Source organism: Nilaparvata lugens, chromosome 1 (assembly GCF_014356525.2).
Source record: "Nilaparvata lugens isolate BPH chromosome 1, ASM1435652v1, whole genome shotgun sequence".
In the NCBI taxonomy this organism is placed as follows: Eukaryota; Metazoa; Arthropoda; class Insecta; order Hemiptera; family Delphacidae; genus Nilaparvata; species Nilaparvata lugens.
In genome coordinates, this window is record NC_052504.1 from 86,726,941 (window position 1) to 86,752,761 (window position 25,821).

Here is a 25,821-nt window from a genome sequence, read left to right on the forward strand (position 1 = left end):
TGCATTGACACAATTTCTTCCGCATTCCGCTCACTTGAATACCGGTATTGTATTGTTTATTCTAGAATAGAAAAATGAACTTTTATTTGAAGGTATTTTTATTATATTTAAAGTAATAATTATTATTGCAGAATTATTCTGCAATTAAATATCTAAATCTATTATTTTTTGAAATTTCCGCTTAAGTTTCTGGATTTTGCCACATGTGAGATGGAGCGCGCCACCATCGCAAGAATACTGATCGTTAAAAAATGTTAGGTTATGTTCTCCGAAAGTCAATCTCGTTCAGAAAATAATTTCATCGTGCGTTATTTTGATGTTTCATTAGTTGCTGAAATGAAGATAAAACCAATATTTTTAGGTCATAGATTGAACTTTGCATTGCAATTTTGTTTATCAAAAATATTTTACAATGAAGAATGGTGAAGTGAGATTTATTAAGGATACTATTTGTGACAGATGTTTTGCCGGTTAGGGCTATGGCTAGATCTTTTTGGATTTTTTCTAAAAGAGTATAAGTAGAAATTGTGTTTTTAATTGGTCTTGATTATTATTCTTAACAATATGAAAGTAAATAGACGTGTTAAAAATCCAAACGGATCGGATAAAACGACGCCATCCAGTAGTAAGAGAGATAATAAAGGCAGTAAAATTGAGTTAGATGATTCAACTGAACAATCAACTTCTAATTGGATTCGTTTTATAATTATAATCATTCTTGGTGAGTATTATTTCATTAAAGGCATATAATGTCTTTAATTCTGATGGTAAGCTATTAGGCTTTACTTTCCATTGCAAGAATCTATATACTGGGCATAAACGTTGCTACTGGATTTTCATCTAAAAACAAATGTTCCCTATCTCTCAAAGTTTGACTATAATATACTAATTTAGACTATTGAAAAGAGACTCAACGTGATACTATATACTGACACCAAATATATACTATATCTTCTTCTTACAGCTCAATCGTTTGATTGGTTGGCAGCCTTCCATCTAAATCTGTCCATTACCACTCTCTTCCATTGTTCATAGCTCATAGCACCCAGATCCTTCGTCATTTGTCTTAAATACTGTAGCCGGGGTCTCCCACGACCCATTTGTCCATCAACTGTACCTTCTAGAATACTTGACGTGAATGCGTTGTGTCTTATTATGTGATTACTCTGTTGTATATCCATACTTTTTTACTGTTAAAATAAACTTGAATTTTAAAATATAAATATATATTATAATAAATAAATAAATATATAATATATGAATATATATTATAAAATTTTTAACTTGAATTTTCACTTCAAAAGTTTTTTTTAAATTCAAGTTCAAAGTCTTATTATGTGTCCAGTCAAAGAATGTCGTCTGGCCTTGAGAAAATTCAGAAGAGATCTCTTTTCCACCGCCCTCTGGAATACCTCCTCATTCGTAACTCTGTCAGTCCATTTTATTTTGTGCATACTATATACTAGATACTATATACGTGATATAGACCAACATCATAATTTTTATGAAAAGTTGTAGTTGCCAAAAATTATTGATCTATAGCCTCATTTATTTATTCTTTATCATTTCTATTTTTTGTACCTTTGATTATTTTCTTTTATTCGATAAATAAGGTGTTATAATGTGTTGAAGTACAATAATACGTTGTTTATAGCTTCTACTCTTCTTTTGACTGGTTCTTAGTTGTGTTGCATAAATGCTCTCGTGGTGTATCATCCTCTCAATAAATTTCACTAATTATCAAATTCATTATTATCAATTCAAGAATGACTTATCCTTCTCAAACTACAAAACACTTATTCTCTCAATAAAGAACAGACTCCTTTCCACACACAGGCTTAAGCCTTCGTGGATGAGATGCATGTAATTTTTTTCTCTCTTTTCACATTTTGGTTTCATAAGGATTATTATGTATACGTTGTACAATACGTATTATAATCAAGTGTGATTGACTACAACATATAAGTGTACATGTTAATTCATTCAAAATTGAACTAATTAAATATAAAGAAAATAATTAAAAATCTCAGTACCCTTTTTTTAAAAATATTTTATCACGACATGTTTCGGTCAATTATGCCATTTTCAAGTGATATGAATTAAATAAATAAATACTAATGAAAGACTCTTATTTTGATCATATGTACAAACACTTGAAAATGGCATAATTGACCGAAACATGTCGTGATAAAATATTTTTAAAAAAAGGGTACTGAGATTTTTAATTATTTTCTTTATATTTATATTACAAGTAGCCCTATACAGGAAAGAGTTGAATTAATTATTATCGTGAAATATATTCAACTGTGTATTTAAATCATGCAATAAAATGAATTTGAACTGTGTAAATTTCTAACTTTAAAAGGTATTTATATTATGAGGCTATTTCAATAAAGGTCTAATGTTAATATTAGCAACTGAATCAATAATAATTAATGAATGCATCGATACTGCGACTTTATTTCAGTTAACCTTTATTTAGGTTACTACGACTTTATTTGGTACCTAGCATGTGGTCAAGGGATCATCTTCAATTTTTCTAAATAGGTTAGCTTAGACTATTCTATGTTATTTGTACACGATTGTATATGGTTGAGTTATCCAATATCATAATCATAGACCAGGATTTCCCGGTTAGATCGTGCCAAAACTTTAAAAACTCAATTAACTTAGATTGCGATTTATATAATTACTGGCTTTTATTCTTTCTTTCAGGATTGGTGTTTTCCATTTTAAACCGCTACCATGTTGCAACCGTTTTTGAAAATTCTCGACACTTTTCTCACCTTTCAAATTTGGAGCGGGAGATGTCCTTTCGCAGCGAAATGGTATGATCGCGATAATAATTCGCTCTACATATTGTTCATTTATAAGAACATTTTTATAAGAACTTATATAGAACTACTGAATATGTGGCAAAAATAAAATTGCGTAGGTGGCAACCTTCCGATGAAGGTTGATAAAATTGCCTGAAATGCATCAAATGTTTTTCTGTGTAATTTTATTATTGATAAAAACCTTAATCCTAAAATCCTAAAGTCCTCGTTGTCCTTGGTTATAATATATAATGAATAATAATTAGCGCGTTGTGCTTGGTTGCACCTCTGCTCACTATAGCAGCCACAGCAGTCACTGTTACCAACTTCATTTTTCATTAGCGAAATGGTATGGTGCTCACTAGGCCTAAATCAAAATTTCAATTTCGATATTCGCTTACTATTGTAAAATTTGATTTGCAAAATATTGAATTATTTACATGTTTCTCATATACTTTGAAGTAGGTTAATAATTACTGTAGGGTAGACGGTAGAAGTCTATGTGTCACCCCGTCAACTGGTCAATCCATCTGGATGTCACGTCTATAACCGGCTCTTTAGGAGAACAGATGACGACAACTTGTCAACTTTCTAAGGAGGTGACATCCAGACGGGGTGACCAATTAACGCGAGTGAGCTAGGAGACACTCAGTCGTTCACGGCAACCGCAGGATGTCACCTGCGATTTCAGGAGGTGACAAGGTGACCAGTTGTCGCAAGCAAGCAAGGTGCACTCAGTCGTGCACGGCAACGACAGGATTTCACCTGCGATTCCAGTAGGTGCTATGCAAACGAGTTTACAAGACTAATATTTTTATTCAATTACAGAGTCTAAATGTCTTGATTTTGACTTTATTTCAATCCCAATACAGAATAAGGAATGGCCTAGAAGTGAGTGAGTAGAGTGAGTCAGTGTCAGGCAAGAAATGTATAAGTAGGTGATAGCAACGCAACTAATCAATATTGAAACATAATTGCTGTATACACAACAGAAAATTATTAGAATAATATTTGGGAATCCCTATAATGGCCTAAAAGTTAGTGAGTCTAGAGAGCCAGTTAAGAAATTTATTAGCAGATTTTAGCATTTTACATGCAAACGGTGATAGAAGGAATAATTTGCCATTGTCCCGGAGGTGACAGTCTGACGGGGTAACCAGTTGACGCAAGCAAGCAAGATGACAGCCAGGCTTGATTGGCAACGACAGGATGTCACCTGAGATTCAAGTAGGTGACAATGTCATCTACATGTCATGTAGACGGGGTGACCAGGTGAGGTGAGCAAGTGAGTTGACACACTGTCGTGTATGGTCCCGACAATATGGCACCACCTGCGTTTCCAGTAGTTGTCATGCTGGCCAGTTGACGGTAGTCATATATTTGTTCTAGGGGATAAGCTGTCGCCTGTAGTCAAAATGCCGAGGTGACAAGTAGACGGGTGGACACCCTGTCGCGTATCCCTTACTGTACTCACGGTAGGGTGATCCCCTTATTCCCCTATTTACCCGACTTTTCACAAGTCTGATGTATTGTCTAACATTATTAGAAGTTTTCTTTTGAATGTTCAACACTTATATGTACTGTATTATTTTATAGAATTGTATTTGTGAGAACTAAAGTGATATTATTGCATCCATTGTCTAGGGCATGTACTACTCATACTACAAGAGGCTGGTGGAATCGCCGTCATTTTTTGAAGGGTTGTATGATATCACCCATGATAATCTGACCGAATATCCTTCGAAAATCAACACATTAGAACGCTTCAATCTACTCCCTGAGGTAAGTTTTATTGCAAAATTGCAATATATGAGTTATTATTCATAGCCTATATAATTTTCCTTTAAATAATTCTATTGCACTGCTTTGGTGAAAGCCTCGGAATGGAAGTGCTTGAATCACACCGATCAATCGTTTAAACAAAATCACCACCAAACATCTTCACGAACCCTATTGACAAGAATAATACATTAGATGTAAAATTAAATAAGTTTTTTTTTCAAACATATGCTTCTACTATGCACATACTTTATTATTTATTTATATTGCACTATCGCACATGTTATATTTCTGCATCTACACATTCAACAATGTAATTATTGTATTACATTAATGTTTCTTCTCACTCTAGTTAAAATACGAAGTGCTTTTCACTGTTAGACAGTTCTGTTAAATAATAATGAAAATCAACTTTTCCATAAAAACACGCAAAACTTCACTCTGCTAAATACTCCTTAATATTTGGAAAAAAACGCCTTCATTGCTGCTGTGTAGGTAATGTTGTGGTATGATATTAAATAAAACTACTTGGAATCATTACAACCACATATTTATTAGAAAATTGAGAAACTAGTCTTGGTTGCTACACCACTATAAATTTATAGTTAACGCTACGTTCTCTAATTCGAACAATATGTAGTTTGTTTTAGTTTGTATCCATTTTAAAGACCAATTTCTGGAGCTAATATTTTGTCTTAAATTTATTTATTTATTTTCCCATACAGGTGATATACCTTTGGGCTTTTGTACTCTGTATGATAATAGGCCTACAATATTTTTTAAATTGTTCCTATTATGTGAACGCATGGAACAATGAAGAAGTATCAAAGTCAAATCAATCAGCAAAACCAAAAAGTAAATATCCATGTATAATTGTTCTATGTTCTGTAATTGGGATATTCCTTTTTTTAATATATTTTTCTCAGGATATATTAATTTGTTGTAAATTATTAAAAATAAATAAATGATATCTAGCCTACGTAATTTTTAAAATGTATGTATTTTTTAATCAATTAGTATCCTTTAAGGTGCGTACAGATACACGCGCCTATAACACGCTCCGCGCACGCTCCGATAATGAACGTTACGGGAGATGTTATCTCTTCTCGCGTTCCACTCTTGCTCACCGGTCGATCATCAATCGATCTGCTCGAGTGACGTTCGATTGCGGAGCAGAGCAAAAGTCTGTACTCACCTATACTTATAATTCTGTGGACTCGACATGCTTCGGCTTTAATGCCAATATCAAGTGTAAACATAAATGAAATATATTATGTATGTAATATAATTGCACAAGTCAGTGTTTTCAATGTGGTTGCACAAATGAGTGTATGTAATGCAATTGCACAATTGAGTTGACATGGTGATGGCTGTATGTTGTGGTGTATGACAGGTGCTGATAAGTGGTCTGTACAGAGTGTACAGTAGTCTCACAGCTCACTTGGAGATCTCCACCAAAGAGTGTTGGCAGGTAGAGAGGGGCTCAGGGCTGGCCCCGATCATCAGTTGTGTGGGTACTGGTGATCCCGTCTATTTCTATCTGGAAGTGGCTTGGGTCTGTGCTAGCTTCACCACTTGGCTTATCTTCGTCTATGCATTTGTACTTAGGTGAGTGGAGTGGGTTGTACTAAAACTAAAATTTGGTTCATTCATCAATTCATTCGTTCATTCTTCCATTCATTACATCATCTACTAATTTAGTCTTTCATTTATGAAGCAAATACACTCCACCTCAGTCATAAATAGCTATCATTTGGTTCACTCAACAATTTAGTCGTTTAGTCGTGTAATACTGTAACTCACAAATCAGCTTGTTATCTCCAATAAAAGACCAAATGTAATAGAGAATTTTGTCTCACATTCTTTTTCGTAAGGGTTAAAAAAATAGTGGGGCGGCGAAGGTATCTTCAAGCTCGAGAATTTTGTATAATGCATGAATTTGAATACGTCAAACATACCGCTTCACTATATGCGCGCCACCATTCAAATACATGCACTATTTTCAACACTCATCCCTGATGTTACCTTTGCCGTTCCATTATGTTTTGACCCCTAGCCGTCTACCTGGAGGCTTTTTATTGGTACGGTCAAATATCAACTAAGATATAGATGGCCCTCGGAGTATGTAATCGGAAGAGTTAAAATTGTTTGAAATAAATAATTGTATAATTGAGTAGCCCAAATAATTTTGAGGAATATCTTATATTTATTTGAGTTCATCTTCTACTGCTTCCTTTCATTTAACCGTTAGAATTATATTGCAATATTGTGTTTGATATAATGTTACTTTTAGAAATATTGCTTTGAATATTTGATGGGAGTTATTTTTCTTTAGGAAATTGCATGGTTACATGGTGATGTTGTGATGCTTTAGTACATCTTTAAATTTGCTTTCAGTGTTGGGCTGGGACGATTTTCAATGTCAAAAGAAAACTACGGATGAAAATTTTGGTAGAATGTGGGTATTATATTTGAGACTCAAGACTCAAGAATATCTAGTGTGTATAAATAAACATGAGTTGTTAACTAGAAAAATCCTTTCAACAATATTTTGAAGAAATTTGAAATCGAAATTTATTCATTGAATAAACAGACGGACACCATACATGTCAAAAACATACAAAAGCAAAGAGTAAAGTTAAATTGGGTATGGCTCTTTGTTTGCGGGAAGGTCCCAGCTGGCCTGAATTTAAACCTTCAATGAGCCTTACGACTGTCATGTTTCAGCTAAATCAAAAGTAAAACTAAATAAAAAGTCTAATTTAGGATAAATATTCCGAATATTGTAATTTTCACCGAATAAATAAATTTACCCTCAATGCTATGAGGATTCAGTATAATTCTAATTCAATCATCAGTTTTTCTGACTTGATTTAGCTTCATTAACTGTCTTTGAAGATACTGAAATCACATTTGGCCTAGAAATAGAGTTATGTATTGAAACATTATCTAGTCTTTGTATTCGGAATGTGCTATATTCCAATTTGTGATTTTCTGTTACAGTGATTCTATCTCTGGTGCAGCTTTTGCTGTGTTGGCATTTTTCTGTAATCATGGAGAAGTAAGTGAATCCATTATGGTTTTGAATCTAAATCATTCTACTAACTACTAAGCATTTATATTATTCTTTATTCATTCATATTTTAGATTTTCAAATTCAGATGCTTCAAAACCAAACATAGAATGAATACTTCACATTATTATATCAAAAATAAGCCGTCGTTCCCGACTGCCTAAAAAGCAGTCGTTAAGTCATGTCAGAGGCCCTGAAATTGATCAGTTGCGACCTGAAAACTCTGACACCAGACCTGAGCCAGCCAGGTCACTCGATATTATTATTATATCAAAAATATGAAATTATTTCGTAAAGTGCTATTAGTTCACCAAGAATCAATGATAATCTAGGTTGAATTATTGTATACTTGGTAGAGTGTTATCAATAAACTTCTTACAGAATACGTTCTAGTTTCAGACATTAGTCAGGGTGTCAAGGCTGTGCCCTATCGAATAAACAGCTATTATAGTGCGTAAATTTGCAGTAACATTTCATAATTACAATAATAAATATTTAGTCTCTTTATACCATTTAGAAATTTATCCACGATAGTATCGGTAGAAGTTCAGCCTGTCGTTGGCCTACTTAGAATTAATAGGTAGTGCCTAGTTCTAATCGTTTAGAATTAAAAAACACATTTCTATTTTGTCACATCCACATTCATGACAAAATAAAACTGTGTTTTTCAATTATGGAAAAATTCCACAATATCAATTCTCATTCAACAAATTTTACGTTTAGAATTGTTTAATAATAATTATACTATTCATATTTTAATTTTTCAACGTTGTGAAATTTGATGAATAGGATCGTAACTTTCTACCCATTATTTTACAAGTACATATATATAATAAATTTGTATATAAAACGCTTTATTATGCTATTTTAAATTGTACATATCAATAGGAGATGTCAGTTCTAAAAATTCAGATTGGACATAGGTCCCTGCTGTAATACATTACTGAAAGATATTTTATATTTGATTGTAATTCAAATTCATTTACTGTTGTAACATTACAAAAAATGAATAAAAAGTCAAATACAAAACAAGAAAAGTAAAAAAACCAAAACAGTAATCTAGATTGTTAAACATTAATCTTCATATAGTCAAATGAAGTGATCTCCAATCATATTACCCAAGTGTAGTTGCATATAATCCTACTGATATTATTCAATCAATAATTGTAGTAACAAGTTTTTACAAAGAGTAACATATTTTACTTCAAATCAAATCTAGCCACTAAGACCCGCCGCAAAGTAAACCTACGCTTATCCACGTTCAAAGTCAAGCGAACCCACACGCTGGGCTGGGTCTGCCAACGCAAAGTGAACCCACGGTAACATGGAACATGGCTACCTCGACAAAAGCCGAGTATAGCCGAAAAAAATCCGGCAGAGTATAGTTTGTAGGTATAAAATAGTTTAGACATATTGTGAGACAATATAACAATATCCTCTTACTATTGGTGTCTGAATAATTTTTATCCGACCCATAGCTATTTTTTAATTAATGATTATGTTCATCAATGTCGAAACATTTTAAGCAGAAAACATGAAATTTTCGACATGTTAGAAACGTGTAGTGTAGCCTATCAGTGTACGTCAGATTTATTAGAGATGTAGTTGACGGCGAATGCGCAGTGCAACGATCAGGTGACCCACGTTCCACGAAACCTGTGAACGAATGACAAATCGATCCACGTGTTTATATTAATTTAGTGGAATGTTCTCGGCTGGGTGCAGTTTGCGGTGCACCATTGCTTACAATGCTTTAACAAAACTTTCCACGGCATCGGTTGGAGTGGCGTGGATTTGCGTGGGTCCACTATGCGGCGGGCCTAAAGGCTCCCATCCACAGTCAAACAAGATTGTGCAAATTAGTACTTGATTATAACATCAGGCCCCCACAGATAAAATAAACACACTAATTTAAATCAAATTACCATATTATGTTTATTTTAGTTTTGGGGCCTGATATAAGTTGGCACTAACTTGTTTAACCGTGGAGTGGGGCCTTAACGGACCCTGTGTATTGAATAACTTTATCACTAATACTATCTTAAATTACGATCATATGCTGATAGTGAATGTTTTTGTGATTTTTCTGGCTTCAAATTTATCAAGATTTTTAATATTTTTTCCATTTTTTAATGCATTTTCAAGTGTAATAATAATTTGTTTCATCTTTCTGATCAACCGAGATAAAAAATTTTCAGTATAATGTATATTTGGACTGTAAATTTTTGTGATCTTTATAAAAGTGTTTTCATAACCTCATTTGGACTATTTTTATCGAAATTAGGGAGAGGAACAGTTTTGGGTTTATCCTGTTGATTCTCTCCCAATCATTAATTTGATGTTGTGATTAAGGAATGTAATAAATGTAAATGTAAATCTTATGTCACTGATCGTCAGTCAACTTTTAAACTTTTATTTTTGTGCAATTCTAACATTGCATTTTCACTAAACTTCGTTACAGAGTACAAGAGTCCAGTGGGCGCCTCCGTTGAGAGAAACATTTGCATATCCTTTTGTACTTACACAAATGTTATTAGTTGCCATCATTCTACGTCAAACAAAACATATCAACGAAGAGAACATTTCCTTCAAAAATTCGGTGCTGGTAAGTTAACCTTTTATACATTTAAAAATTCCATATGTATTGAATTCAATTTTATGTCTATCACTATCTTCTATTTGGAGAACTCAACCACCGAATATTATTGATTAATTATTGGTGCCAATAGGGAATGATTTTGAATCATTATTATCCTTTAACAATATTAATCAATTAGCAATTATTCTTTAACAATATAAATATTTTAGTACATATCAATTTGACTGCATCTTTATCTATATTATCGCTAATTCAACTTAATTAAAGTTATAGTTTGGTCAGAATACTGTTTGATGCTAATAGTTAATTGCAATATTGGTCTATTGGTAACTTTTTCTAGTAAAGAGCTGGAACTTTATAGCAATTGCTTCAGTATGACAGCATTATCCTTTTGTATTTCAGATACCAACAATCCAATCTTATTTAGTTATCTTCCTAATCTAGCAACTTTAACTTGTGTAGCCTATATTTTCGATTACTTGATATAAATATTTGTATTTTCAGATTGTATCGTTATCAATCAGCACTTGTGTGTGCTTGGTGCTTTGGCAGTTCTCTCAGTTCGTACTTGCCACACAAACATTGGCTGTTCTGATCATGTGCAATTTGACGGTAATTAGCAAAGAGGCAGCTTTGATTATCGTACTCGGACAGATGGTAAGTCTGATTTGATTCTCCTGTAAAAAATTGTCATCTCATGCTATTGAAATCTATTTTAAATATCTGAAGAAAAATCCAATAAATATTCAGGATAGAATAAGAGAAGCTGATTGAATCATATTGATATAGAAATTATCAAATAAAAATTCTACTTGGAATGATTATCACAAAATTTTGAGTTCTGATTGCCAATTATTCTGTTCGGCTGGGAAACAGAAACTATGAAAAACCAATTTTCCTCCACCTACTGTCTAAAGTGCTTACTTTACTCCCTGGACCATAATACGCTCTAGGGACAAAAAAAACGGAAAAACTCCCTAGGGCGTAAAAGTAACTCTATTTAAATAACATGGGAAGCATCTCTATTAAAACGTAAATTTGAAATAGGTTAGAAGGTCTAAGCTCAGATGCGGAAACATAATAGAGGTGTCTGTCATTGAGTCAACTGAATTCAATACCTCAACCAGAAATTTTATCAACTCATGAAATATATGTTTGTATATTATTACATACTTATTATTAGTAAACGATAAAAATGTATACATATTTTTGAATATTTTATACTATTCAAAATACCAGCAAACAAATATTTTTCATCTTCAATTCAAATCTGAAACGCGCGAACTGGAGTCAGCCATTTTTGATTGTTGGCCAGCTGATAATTGTTACAACTTTTGCCCATTAAATAGATGGGCAGTGTCAGGCGACTGTTTTTTAGTTTTTAGATTTCAGGTTATGTTGTAAACTTTTAACTTTTCCCACAGGGAGAAAAAACAGTATTTTTCACTCTAGGTGTACAAATAACTATTGTGCTCGTGGAAGTTTTCACTCATTGGCGGACTGTTTTCTGCCTCTGTTCACTTTAATATACATGGATTGGAAAGCAGAACTTGATTTATTGAAAAACGAGCTAATTTCAGTTGACAAAACATTACCAATATTTTCAAAAGTTTAAACATGGAAAGCAAAAAAATAAATTTAGATGAAGTTGGTAATAGCATAATTTTAGTACTAAGTATAATTCTAAATGATTAGATAAATAATATTCTAAACTCTGATAGAAGCGTATAAATGATGTGGAATATTATTCTTCTGTATATGGTTTTATATTTACAGTATATCTCCTAAATAAGCTCCCATTTCAAATCTATTTATTTATATGTATCTTTACAATTTAAAAATAATATAATTTTTCTACTGTACCTTACATAAAAGTAAATTTTAGTAATGTTGTCATAACGTTTTTGTATTTGTATATTCATTTGCATTGAACATTTTTTAATCAACCTGACATTTATTTATTTATTGTACAAAATACTACAATCTTATAGCTATTTATGTATTAAGAGCGTAATGCGCGACTTTATCGCTCGCGCAAAACAGTTATCACGCGACGCGAAGCGGAGCGTGATAATTTTGCAAGAGGCATTACGTGCGAATTACATACAAATTTTTTTCTACAACTGCACAAACCTGTTAAATCACTTATATATGGCGGAGTTAATAATAGTTCGTCTACACTGATATCCATCATGGCTGCAGAATCGTTTACGGAATGGTTTGTTGAGTGCAGCAGAGGAACTTTGCGCACGTATTTCACATTAAGTTTTTCCTACAGTTACCATTGAATATGAAAAGTGGGTAATTATGGGTAAAATTGCCTGAAATGCATCAAATGTTTTTCTGTGTAATTTTATTAATAAAAACCTTAATTTATTGTCAAATTGAATAATAATGTATGTGTGTTTGATTGGCGGGGGGGGGCTGTCATCCATCGCCTCAATATTCCTATAACGTGCACCACACTATACCACAGTTACCAACTTCATTTTGATTTTGCTGCACTGGTGCTCCATATAACCTACTAACTATTTTGTGTTGCCATGTTGCAAATCTGGAGTACGCAAAGTACTCACTTTGCGCACTAGTGCGGAAAAGTGATTCTTTGCGGCCTGCAATCAGTGCACAAATGGTCATTTTTCAAGGTATCTGTAGGAAAAGTAAATTTTAGTAATGTTGTCATATCGTTTTTGTATTTGTATATTCATTTGCATTGAACATTTTTTAATCAACCTGACATTTATTTATTAATTTATTGTACAAAATACTACAATCATAATATAATTATGACATTGAAGGAAAAACTAGTCTGAGTCTGACATGGTTCTTGCAAGGTGCTAATATTGTTCGCTTCCTCAAGTCAAGGAGAATCAGCTGGCTTTGACATGTCTTTCGAATAGACAAGCAAAGAATACAGAGGCATATGTCTACATGTAACATTATGAGAACACGAAGAGGCAGACCAAGGAAACGATGCTGCAAGATGTTGAGATGGACCTGGTAACAATCGCAATAAGAGGATGGAAACGGGGAGTGGTTGTGCAAGAGAAGATTGTGGTTGTGGAGGAAAATTGTAAAGAAAGCCAAGGTTCACCCTTGAGATGGATCTGGTGGCAATGGCAGTAAGAGGATAGAAACGGGAAGTGGTAGTGCAAGAGAAGTGGAGGCAAATTGTGAAGAATGGCAAGGTTCACACTGGTCTGTAGCGCTTAGAGAACAAATTAAGTTATAAGCTCCATCCATTCTAATTCTAATTTCTATTCTAATTACAGTTAATTTTTTATAATTCCAATTCATATTTCCATTCTGATTTCAGTTGGGAGTAGTACAATCTCTGGCAGCAATGTTTGGCAATGAACTGCTGCTGACTTCTATCTTCACCTGCCTTCTACTCTCATCGATTTCAACGTTGATTTTCGTCAGCCCAGTTGTTGAAAAGCGATGGAATTTCATTGCTCGCGGTGCATTCGTGATGTCTTTTGTAACATTCCTCACACTTGTCCTAAAAACAAGAGTTTTCACCGCTAACCAAGATGTAAGTAACTAATATGCTATTTTAAAATTTCCATAGTTATAATTGTAAGAAAACTGTACTTATTATTATGTTTCTATTATAATATCTTGTAGTCGGACTCTATATGTAATTGGACTCCAATCTATAAAATATCAGTCCACAATTATGGAAGGTATTTTATTCCTGCGAAATTTCATTTTTTGGAATTCCTGAGAGTCATTTTTTTGGAATCCAGAGAGTTATAAATTAAATTATGCAAAAATATTTTCTCTATCACATTTTATTCATAAAAATATTCTCAGACTAGAAACTTGTTCTTCAGGGTTCTATAATTCGTCAATATAATATATTTAGAATCAGGATTCTAAGTATCCATCATTTTTCAGAATGAACTTTTAGGCTGGTCAACATAATTCTTCTATTACGATTTTTGAAGGATATTCATTTACCAGAATTGAAGACTATAATGCTCTTATTACATGAGTACAACAGACTGAGACACCAGGAATGATGAGACCTCTGCCTCATTTCCCCTTTCTTGGTGTTCGAGTAATTTGCGGGAGATTAGTTTTTATTGCGCTCAATGCACTAGGGACTCCAGGATTTGGTGTCCGGCTGGTGTCTCACTCAGGTCGCTAGCCCACCGCTGAGATTAATTGGGGAAGATAAGCAATGTTCTTCCTCTCTTCTGGTGTCTCACTAGTATCCTAGCCTGGTGTCCTAATATAATTCGAGCCTTATATTTATATTGCACTTTGCACATGCACACTACTGATGTCTAACTGGTGTCCCAGTCCTGGTGCTCTAGTGATCCTTAGTTTTAAGGACTTTCACAAAGACTTTCATCCATTTTTGCATTTTATAAAATTCTAAAATCTTCCATAATATTTACAGTCTCACAGTGTAAACATTCTCCAAGCTTACTAACTCTAAATACTTTTAATACTAATTGTTGCAATCTGTAACATCCTTAACTTTTTCCTGTTTTTGATAGTCTCGTATTGTTAACATTCTCAAATCAAACAGAACAAATTTCATTGATTATTCGTTCTTGCAATTTATAGCATACTAAAATTATTTGTTACAGTCTCATATTGTGAATATCCTCAAATCGAAGCTAACAAATTTCAAAGACTTTCATTCGTTGCTGTACGTTTGCGCACCTGAATTCGACTTTCTCGGCTGGGAAGCAGTGCTGAATCTGACCACCACTTGGCTCCTACCCACTTGCATTATTGTGGTCGGATTTGTGATAGCTCATTGGCTACCCTTATTGGAGTTCAAAAGCAAGGCACATTTCAGGTGAGTGATTTTCTTCCATTACTACTGATATAATATATTAAAATATAATTTGAGCAAATTTTGAAGTGGAGAGTGCAAAATAGCATCTCTGAATCTCTTTTTAATGTACTTGTCTTTGATAGTCACATTCAAGTTGAGTCATTGGGCCATATGAATAAAGTTGAGCATTTGCTCATACTTCTAAAATATGGAGCATTTGCTTCATTTTCTATGAATAAACGTGAGCAAAACCTTTTGCTCATGCTCATCAAAAAAATAGTTTGCGCATTTGCTCAAAAGTAAAAGCTTTTGCTTAAAATTTTATGAATAAACTAGAGCATTTGCTCAACTTTTGAAGCAAATGCTTCAAAAAAGGTGAGTCTAGTCTAGAGCAGCTTATCACCTTTTGCTTATAGTAAAATGGCTCAACTAATTCGTATGAGAAAGAGGAAACTATACCAGATACGATCACAACCAATAGTTGAGAACTATAAAACTCTTTTTAGATTCAACCATGATACATATCACCATTATCCCTACAAAAGATAGCTACCTGTTATAAAGATAGCCATGACAAAATAGGAAATAGGTATTTAAGAAGATGAAAGTGTAGACGATTATAAGAAGGCTATTGATATAATTAGGTTAGCTCAACTAACCTAAAACTCTATTCCTAAATTAATAGAAAACAGCAAAGACCTTAAAGATGCTATCTCTTTAAGGTCTTTGGAAAACAGAGCAGACGACGCAAACACAAGCGGTGCACCCTATTTGCATATTTAGCGCTTCCGTGAGCTATAAAAACAAACTAAGTCTACAAAAGCGAATCAGCTGATGAAAAATCTCTAAAATACGTGAGCATTTGCTCCAGAGTTCAGGAGCATAAGGTAAAGCTTATTCATATGAAAATGAATCACTCACACATGTATTTGTACATTCTTTCATAGAATCCCAACGCTTCCCATCCAACCAAAGCTGACTATAGAGTTAATCAATTTAGATGCCTGCTAAATTAATTGCATTCAATTAATAACTTTAACGCAACTTCAAGTATTTATCATCACTTTTCACTGCTTCCAACTTGGGATAGCCAGTTGTTAGCACTACTTCGCAACGTTGCCTTTCGTCCTAGGCATTCTATTAGATGATGAAGTGGTTGTATTCTTAAGGATTCAGCCAAGTACAGTTTGATTGCCGAGCAACCAATGATAGGAACTAATAAGAACAGTCACAGATTCTGGCTGCTGGGCAAACAAACCTTACGTAGCTAATCTATAATTATAATAAAGGAAAGAATACACGTACGGGATAGGAAATTCACGAATGACGCATCTCGTCTGAACTCCTAGACTGATCAACTTGAAATTTTGCATATAGATTCTTAATTTGCCGAGGCTGTTTATAGGCCTATTTTGAATTCTTCAAGTATGTTATGTTATGTTTTTGAAGGGACGGATTAAAGGATCCAAAAGAACCTCACACGTCAACTGAAGCTTATTATGTGTACCAAGTATGTTAGTTGGGCAAACCAATACCTGTGCCCTTTACAAGGTCCAGGAGGTCTTTCCCTATACTAACATCCCATTCATCACCTGGTTGCTTGCAGCCAAACAGAGCCCTTCTAGCCCCTAGTCTTTCACAATCCAGTATGATATGCTTGGCAGTCTCTTCAGACTGATAACAAAGCCTACACATCTGACTTCCATTTCTGAGTCCGATTGTGTGTAGATGTTTTCTGAAGTGGCCGTGTCCAGTTATCAGGGCAATCAACTGCTTGACCTGACCTCTACCCAAACTCACCAGCCAGCTGGTGAAGTAAGAGCTTGCGTCTGCCAGCAGCCTTTTGCCAAGTACTTGACCAGGGTGATCTTGCCAATGCTGGTGATGTAAGTCCTATACCATTTACTTATTGTATGGAAGGCAGTTGTTTTACTGCCACAGCTTGGCTCTGGACCAAAGAATGCCACACTGGAACCCCGCTTAGCAAGCTCATCTGCACGCTCGTTACCTCCTATGCCTAGGTACACAACCAATATGCACAGAGTTGCGTGTTGCAAGCCTGCTGAGTGTTTTGTGGCACTCCCACACCAATTTAGACTCGATTTCATTAGAGTCAATAGCCTTGAGGGCTGCCTGACAATCTGACAAGATTACTATATGCTTGTCGCAATAGCGTCTGGCAATGCCTATGTTGGCACAAGCCATGATGCCCCAAATTTCTGCCAGAAAGATAGTACAGTGTTTTCCCAGACTTGCGTACAGTTCTGTTCTGGGTAAATCACTGTACACCTCGTAGCCAGATTTCCCTTCTCAAACCATCCGTGTAACAGTCAACGCTACCTCTTTTGAAATAGGGCCCTTCCTCAGACTTCCACTTCTCTCTGGAGCAGAATTTAACAGAGAAAGGTTTAGTGAAAACCATCTCCATACTCATGACATCTGAAGTGATTTCAAGCACAGGGCTGTCAGCAACAGCTTTGGCGATTGTGCAGTGGCCTGTTCCAGACAGGCCTTCTCTCCATTGACCTGCAACTTTCAGTCGATAGGCTGATTTTCGAGCTTCTGCCATGATAAAAATAGTCAGTAGCAGTTAGCCAAGAGCAACTTCAAGAGTTGCTGACGGGCTGCTCCTGGTAGCTCCAGTGACTAGAAGTTTGCCCTTGGCTGAAGACTAGAAGTGAGTTTGGCTGTGGCTGTAATCTGGTTAAACTTTGTCCACCAGATTAGTAATCCATACGTTACCTGAGGCCTTATTATTGCCACAGAGCTATGTCAGGCTTTATCCCCCACATGGAGCTTGCAAATTTCCTGGACGTCATAAGCGCCCATTTTGCTTTATGCAGTGTATTATTTAAATTATTATTGTTCCAAGTCAGCTTAGAGTAAAAATGGTCGGCTAGGTATTTGACTGTACTTGATACTTCAATTACTTGATCCAAGTTTCAACCTGGAGAGAGACTCCAGGTTCTTTTTCCTTGTAAATGGAATGACTACAGTCTTCGAGGGATTTATGCTTAGTCCCTCTCCAAGACCACAGTCATTAACAATTTTGAGGTTGACGTTCATGACATCAGCAACAATGTTAGTGAACTTTCCCTGTACCCTAAGATTTCAGTAGGTCAAGTTTTCAATTTTTCAAGGTTTTCAGTTTTGCACGGGTTACCTGTTAGTAGTTTATAAATACAGAGCTTTATTTTTACTTAGTAAAATATTACAATAACTTACCTTATTGTTTTCCGTTTCTTTTCAGACCATTGAAAAATTTGGAGCCAGACGTAGTTTACACATTTCTGCAATGTGGTATGTTTGCAGTTATGGCAGGCATGGTAATGCGATTGAAGCTATTCTTGACGCCGCATATGTGCATTGTTGGCGCACTTATTAGATCACAGAAGGTATTTACTCCAACTTTTTTACTTTGGACAAAAATCATGAAAAATTTCCAGCAATACGATTTTTACTGTGATCAGGCAAAACAAAATGAAAGAATAAAACATATTTGAAACATTTCTTCAAAGTATAGGAAGTAAATAGAGTTATAAGAATTTTGAATGAAATGGTTTATCTATACTTGATTGGAAGATAAAACTAATACCATGGTTTGTATCTTGTTTGACAAAAGCTGAAATAATATGATTATATATATATATTTTTTTTTTCAACTCTTAATTGCCCATATCTAAAATCTAGAATGCACCTCAACTAAATAATGGCGGGTGCTTTCAATAATAATCTTTAGCATGATTTATCAAAATACGGTGATAGATTAAATTTTCTCACTGTCCACTTTAATATACAGGGGGGGGGGGGTCGAAAAGTCCGAGAATGGCTTAATATCTCATACACAAAGGTAATTTGATGGTGGGTGTGATTGGGGATCCTACTCAAATTGAAAATACTACTCTATTATGACTTCAAAAATCTGGTCCGCCATATTGAATGCAACTTTATTTTTTTAAATGGGAAGGTTGTCATGCGATACATGATTTCGATACGAAATTTCAAGAAAAAATGAATGGTGAAAACCGCACATCGATATCTCAAACCGTTCAGAAGATATTCACATTATTAATCAATATCATGCATATCAGAAATGAAATACATAATTGGTATTGATTAATAATGTGAATATCTTCTGAACGGTTTGAGATATCGATATGCGGTTTTCGCCATTCATTTTTTCTTAAAATTTCGTATCGAAATCATGTATCGCATAATCACCTTCCTATTTGAAAAAATAAAGTTGCATTCAATATGGCGGATCCAAGATGGTGGACCATATTTTTAAAGTCATAGTAAAGTAGTATTTTCAATTTGAGTAGAATCCTCGATCACACCCACCATTAAATTACCTTTATGTATGAGATATTAAGCCGATCTCAGACTTTTTTCTCTCCTTTCTGCTTTGAATAGTATTGATTAATAATGTGAATATATTCTAAACGGTTTAAGATTTCGATATGCGGTTTTCGCCATTCTTTTTTTCTTGAAATTTCGTATCGAAATCATGTATCGCATGATCGTCGTTCTCGGACTTTTCACCCACTCTGTATGTTATAATGTTATTATGTAATAAATTTGCTTGATATTGATTATCTGAAGCATCATTGATTGAATTCAATGGCTATATCCTAAAACATATCTATCAAATAATGTTATTCATAATTCATGTAATAAAAGTTCATGTAATCATAATTGCTATAATTTTAATTGTATTTTGTTAAAGTCATTATTGTATTTTCAGTATTTCAAGAGCCGGATAGGGACAATCGCCCATTGGGGCTTATTTACAATTATTGTTGGAGGAATGTGTGCGAAAGGATATTCCAATATAATGACTCAGAGAAATGTTGAAGGTATGCTCATTTTTAATAATCCATATGAAAATAATCAGGCTATGTAGTTTGTAGTATAAAAATTTCATGTTAATTTAATAATCTCTGTATTATTCAAATACCTGGAAGTTACTCTTCAATGTTTGTTTACATTACGAACTGCTTGTTAATAATCACTTTTGATCGATTAAATTACGACATAGCAGTCAGGTATTTATAAATAAAAGCTATTAGCTTCTACTCACATTAGTGTTTGGGTTCTACTCCTAGGCCCTGTATGTTGAGGAAGGGCCTAGTGTCCGAAAGCGCTCCACAAATATGAGTAGAAGCTAATAGCTTTTATTTATAAATATCTGAATGCTGTGTCGTAATTTAATTGTTCAAAAGTGACCTGAAAGGTTATAGAAAGTTTACTTTCTAGTAAAACGTCTAGTAAAAAGAAAGAATCATTCTAGTTATAATCTCTTTAGTGATTGTAATCACTAAAGATTCATGAAAGTTTACCCAAATAGTACAATAATTGTGATTATACTCAATTGTTTTTTGGGTCATTCTTAATTCAGAAAAAGCTGTTGCTCCTAAGCAACTTGATATTGTAATATTTAAATCTAGTTGTTAAAAATTTCTAACCAAACAATGATAATCTGATTTCACCCCAGGTTCCAATTGTTTAAATTTTTCAATTTTATTCCATCTAGTTCCTTGAATAAACTGTTTTCAGTCTATTCGATTTGTAATATTTTGTTCACTTAAACATTATAATATTTAAATAATAGTTATCATGGCATCTTACATAAGATTCAACTGTGAATTTTTGCAGGCGAATACAGTAATATTCACCTGGAAGAACTGCTGATGTGGATTGAGAGTAGTACTGAGCGAAGTGCTGTGTTTGGAGGCACCATGCCAATCATGGCTTCAGTGCTGCTGTCAACTCAGAGGCCGATTGTCAACCATCCGCACTATGAAGACGCCAAGTTGAGGTTTGTGCAAATTACTATCACATTTCCATTAATTTAATTCTCTCAATAATTTAGAGTTAAATAGAGAACATATTAAAATATTATTTACTTGATAGTGAATAACTAATTGGATGTGCTGTTAGTTTTACTTTTAATTTAGGAGGTAAATATCTATTGAAATTTGTAAAATTTTTCTTTTGACAGATTTGTTCATTAATTAGATTATTATAACATTATTTTTTCATTGCGTCAAGACTCTTGTCTTGATACTGTAATGCTCAACTTAAGTCTTATCCAATTCAATTTTTGAATTCAATTCATTTATTCAATAACAATACATATCAATACACAATATGATTATAATTTCGAATAATAGACCACGCATAGACTATATTGTCAAATAGGAATTTCTTTTCTATTACGTATACTACAACAAACACTTAATTTTCAATAATTTAGCTCATAATCATAATACAAGAAATCTAATTAACTTTGGTATTGCTCATCCCCGACTCCTACATAACTGCTTTAAAAATAATAGTAAATACATATGTCATATATTATATAGAAACGTTCCCAATCATTTAAAACAGTCTGAAAATTACAGTATTAACACCTACAAGCAACATTTGAGTAGATGGTTATTAGAAATTGGCAGGGATGCTGCAGAGCAACTGATTCAATCCGCCTTCTTATTCAGAACTTAGTGAATTTGCCATTTATAATGATTAAGTATAGCCTTTAAGCTACTATTTATATATTTGTCTATATATACTTATTACCAAGCAGTATGGAATTTCATTGTGTGCAATTCATATTCTCGATTTGCTGATGAATGTTAGTTGATTCAATTGAAATAGTTAATTATATGTACAACATGAGAACATAATGTCAATCAACTTGAAAGAACTCACTCTCCACTCACAGACTCAAGTCTTTGTGGAGAGTATTCACTGTTAAATGTGTTAATGAATTTCATGAATTTGTATTATGTTTTGTGAATAAAAAGTTATTTGATTTGATTTGATTTTTTAAGCTCTTATACTTGTAGTAAAAATAACCGATTGACTCTTCTTATATTCTTTAAATTCAGTATTCAATTAGAGATTAATTTACATTGAAAGGGTTTTCATGTCATTCATTCACAAACTTGATATAAGGTGAGAAAGGCGTGAATTTCTATTGGCTTATCTATTCTAATGTTAGTTATACCCCACATTAGCATTGGTTCCAAGAAATTGATCATGAACATATTCGTTGTTACATTTAAACTTATATATACACCGTGTCCCACGAAAAGGTTTACACCTTTGATTTTATATTGCGTGCCCATTCATGCACCGAACATTTTTTAATTTTACACAGTTTACAAAGTGGGTTTTAAAAATATTCTGAGAAAATTTCAACACCCTAACCTTCGTAGTAACAAAATGGCGGCATATACAAAAACGATACTTTAAGAACATTAAAAAGGTGTTATTGGTTTTATAAGATATTTTTATTGTTGCACTTTAAGGCAATATGACTTTCAAATAAAAAAACTAGAACATAGCCTTATGAAAAACCCTCAAGTCCAAAATTATTTAAATTGAAATCCAACCACAGCAATACAACACTGATAACAGCACTTAATAAATGATTCGTAAGCTCTTAAAAAGAAACTCCGCGGTATCCGGAGAAGTTCCTCTTCATTGATAGTTTTAGTTCCTCATCATTAATGAAGTTATGGGTATAAACTTTTTCCTTCAAGTAACCCCACCCCATAAAAAGAAGTCACAAACAGTTAAATCTGGTGGCCAATGTAAAAAATCACTTCCAAGACCGATCCAACGGCCGTGAAGTTTGTCATTTAGTAATTGCTTGACATGATTTGCGAAATGAGGTGGAGCACCATCTTGTTGGAAGATTGCTTGATCCATTTCTGGTTCCATCAAATGAGACTACCGCAACTTAGTAAACAAATCAGATGAAATTCATGAAAGTAGTTTTTATAGGAAGCGAATTGGTAAAATTTTCAATATGCCGCCATTTTGCTTCTACGAAGGTTAGGGAGCTGAAATTTTCCCAGAATATTCTCAGAACCCACTTTGTAAACTGTGTAAAATTTAAAAAAGTTCGGTACATGAATGGGCACGTAATTTAAAATTAAACGTGTAAACCTCTTTGTGGGACACGGTGTTTATATTAGAGTAGAAAAGAGTTTTATTCCTTCATACATAATATACAATTGTAAAGTTGGAAAATTTTCAATCTATAGTAGCCTACTTTCTTCTCGGTGAATATGGAAACCTAATGGTGCTGCAAACTAAATTTACATGGATGTGAAAAATATTAGGTTGTAAATCTCCACTTTAGTGTTTTATTTACTAACTTGCTGTGTGTGAAAATACCACAAAATTCAAATCCAACTTGAATCTTATTCCCAGTTATTGTAAAAATTTTGGTACGGAATCTAAAAACTTAAAATATGTATTTAATTCACTGTAATATTTGTGGTCAACCTTTTGATTTCTATTAATTTTCCAGAGAGAGGACTAAGAAGGTTTATTCGATATACAGTCGTAAACCACCAGAAGAAGTGTTCAAGATGTTATCTTTACTCGGTGTAGAATATGTAGTCCTATCACGTTCATGGTGTTATCGAGAAAGCAGGTAAGGTGCATTCATCTCAACTGTATTCATTTCTATGATGAGTTGATTTAATCGGTTTATGAAAACCAACAAGCCTTTTGAAATAATAAGAATAATTCTTTTTCCATGTTTCTTAATGATATTTGGTTACTACTCGAGGGTTGAGTAACCCTCACCAATAATATGGTGATCTTGGAATAATCTAGATCTGTATTCTATTTTTTGTGTAGAATCTATTAGTGTCTTACTTTTCTGGGAATTCTTAACGATAATTGAAAAGTATTGATAGAGTCATTTGGTTTAATTTTTGCAAGAAACAAATATTCCACTGAGAGAAATCAACTTTGACATTATAATATGGTTTGGTAATGCTTTCTGAATTCAGTATTAGTTAAAAAAATGTATAACTTGATTTACCGAAAAGAAATTCTATCATCATTGATTGGTGATTAGGCTTCAATGAGTGTAGGGTAAATGCTTAGTAGATCGACGGAAGGTATCTTCAAGCTCAAGAGTGTTGAATGTGATGCATATATTTAATGGGTCAAAACATACAGCTATGTGCGCCACCGCCACCTTTAAATGCATGCATTCCATTCAACACTCTTAAGTTTGAAGCTACATTCGCCGCTCCACTATGTTTTAAACTTAAGTTATAAGTGGATATGACCTATACATGTGGCTTTCAAATCAGCGGGTAGCAGATTAATTTATTTTTTGCTAATCATTTTTCATCGGTCTTCTAGCCTGGATTTTAACGAATAAGTTTGTGATTTATTTACAAAGAATCTTTTTCTAAGTATTATCCTGTAATACAAAGTATTAAAGTACGCTTATTCGTTATTCAATTATTTTAATAGCATGTAAAAATTTAAAAATTGTTAGAGACAGTTGAAATGAAATATTAGTATTATCATAGAGAAACAATAGCGTGAGTAGATATCCCATGGTATAGGAAGTTTATGTCGTAGCTTTCACTGTTATCTCAAGCCGATTACTATCGATTATTGTCGATTTTCACTGTTTTGTTGGGGTAAGAGTGTATGAACGGCACAATATAAGAAACAACCAGCGTCACACAGCTTCAAGGAAAAGAACTATGTGGACTATCGGCTTGAGATAACAGTAAAAGTTACGACATAAACTCCCTATACCATGGGATATCTACTTACGCTATTGTTTCTCTATGGTATTATTATCTATTGATATGTTATGCAATTATTCAAATAGCATGTAAAAAGTTGAAATATTGTTAATGTAAGAGCAACTCTTTGTATGAACTAACGCTTTAAAAATAGACTTATTTATTATTTATTCGTTATTCACGATTTGAGCCAGCGTTATTCATGAGTTAGCTTGTGATTTAATATCAATATTTTAGGTTGATATTAGCATCTCATAGGAGATGTGGAACTTGTCGACATCAAGCGCTACAAAAATTTCTTGTAGAAATGGAAGTTAATTTTATAAATTAAGTGCTCAGTCCTGTCCCTATTAAAGTATTTATCTTGGTATTCATCATTTACTTTCTGTATTGGTAGCAACAGTATGTATAATTTAAAACATTGATAAACAAAATTATATTACTTTACACTCTATAACGATATTGTTTTTACTTGCAGCTCGGGATGCAAGATGTCAGACTTGTGGGATGTCGAGGATCCTATTAATGAGGGCAAACCGGAAGTTTGTAAACAGCTGATAGCTAATACACCACTTCCATTTGTGCGGGAATTCAGCAACCAGGAATACACGGTTCTGCGACTTCCGACGCCCTACGTTGAGCTGACAGGTGTCAAACAAGTTGCAATCTAACATTTCCAACAAAGACATTCTCAAAAACTTGTAAACGACATTTTCGAGCCGGCTTCCCATTCGTCGGATCTCCAGTCACTGGTTGTACATTTATCGCCTATTGCATGCAAATGAATGTATTTCTCTTTCACTCCTAATTCAAGGTTAGTTCGGATTATTGCTCTCTATTCAACGTATTATTATCTTAATGCCCCTTTCTTGTCTGATCTAACAACATTCTTATGTGATGATTACATATCCGCCATCTTCTATCTGTAAATGCTCTCTTATGTTCCTAGATTATGGCACGATTGCTGATAAATTTAACCACGGTCAAATGACGTCATCGTATTGTCGACCGATTCGTTCATTGGTTTTCTTGACATTGGTTACATTAGATTACGTCATATAACTGTGGTTAAATTTAATAAACGTACTTGCAACTGGAAGTACGTCTTTTTGACTTTATGTGGGTGTGATAGGCCCAATTCACACTGAAGTGACGTGGTGGTGTCGTGGTGCTGGCATGGCACTGAC

The 25,821-nt window shown here is 33.8% G+C and overlaps 1 protein-coding gene across 1 annotated transcript; it reads left to right on the forward strand.

Annotated features, from left to right (window-relative positions):
- The first annotated feature begins 261 nt into the window (after nucleotides 1-261).
- LOC111054945 (probable C-mannosyltransferase DPY19L1) lies at nucleotides 262-25,821 on the forward strand. Its single transcript, XM_039419466.1, has 14 exons — nucleotides 262-721; nucleotides 2,716-2,828; nucleotides 4,461-4,598; nucleotides 5,989-6,203; nucleotides 7,599-7,656; nucleotides 10,130-10,273; nucleotides 10,772-10,924; nucleotides 13,584-13,802; nucleotides 14,869-15,083; nucleotides 18,313-18,457; nucleotides 19,807-19,918; nucleotides 20,718-20,880; nucleotides 23,386-23,511; nucleotides 25,113-25,821. The coding sequence occupies exons 1-14, from the start codon at nucleotides 565-567 to the stop codon at nucleotides 25,303-25,305; spliced, it is 2,151 nt and encodes a 716-aa protein (XP_039275400.1). The 5' UTR covers nucleotides 262-564; the 3' UTR covers nucleotides 25,306-25,821.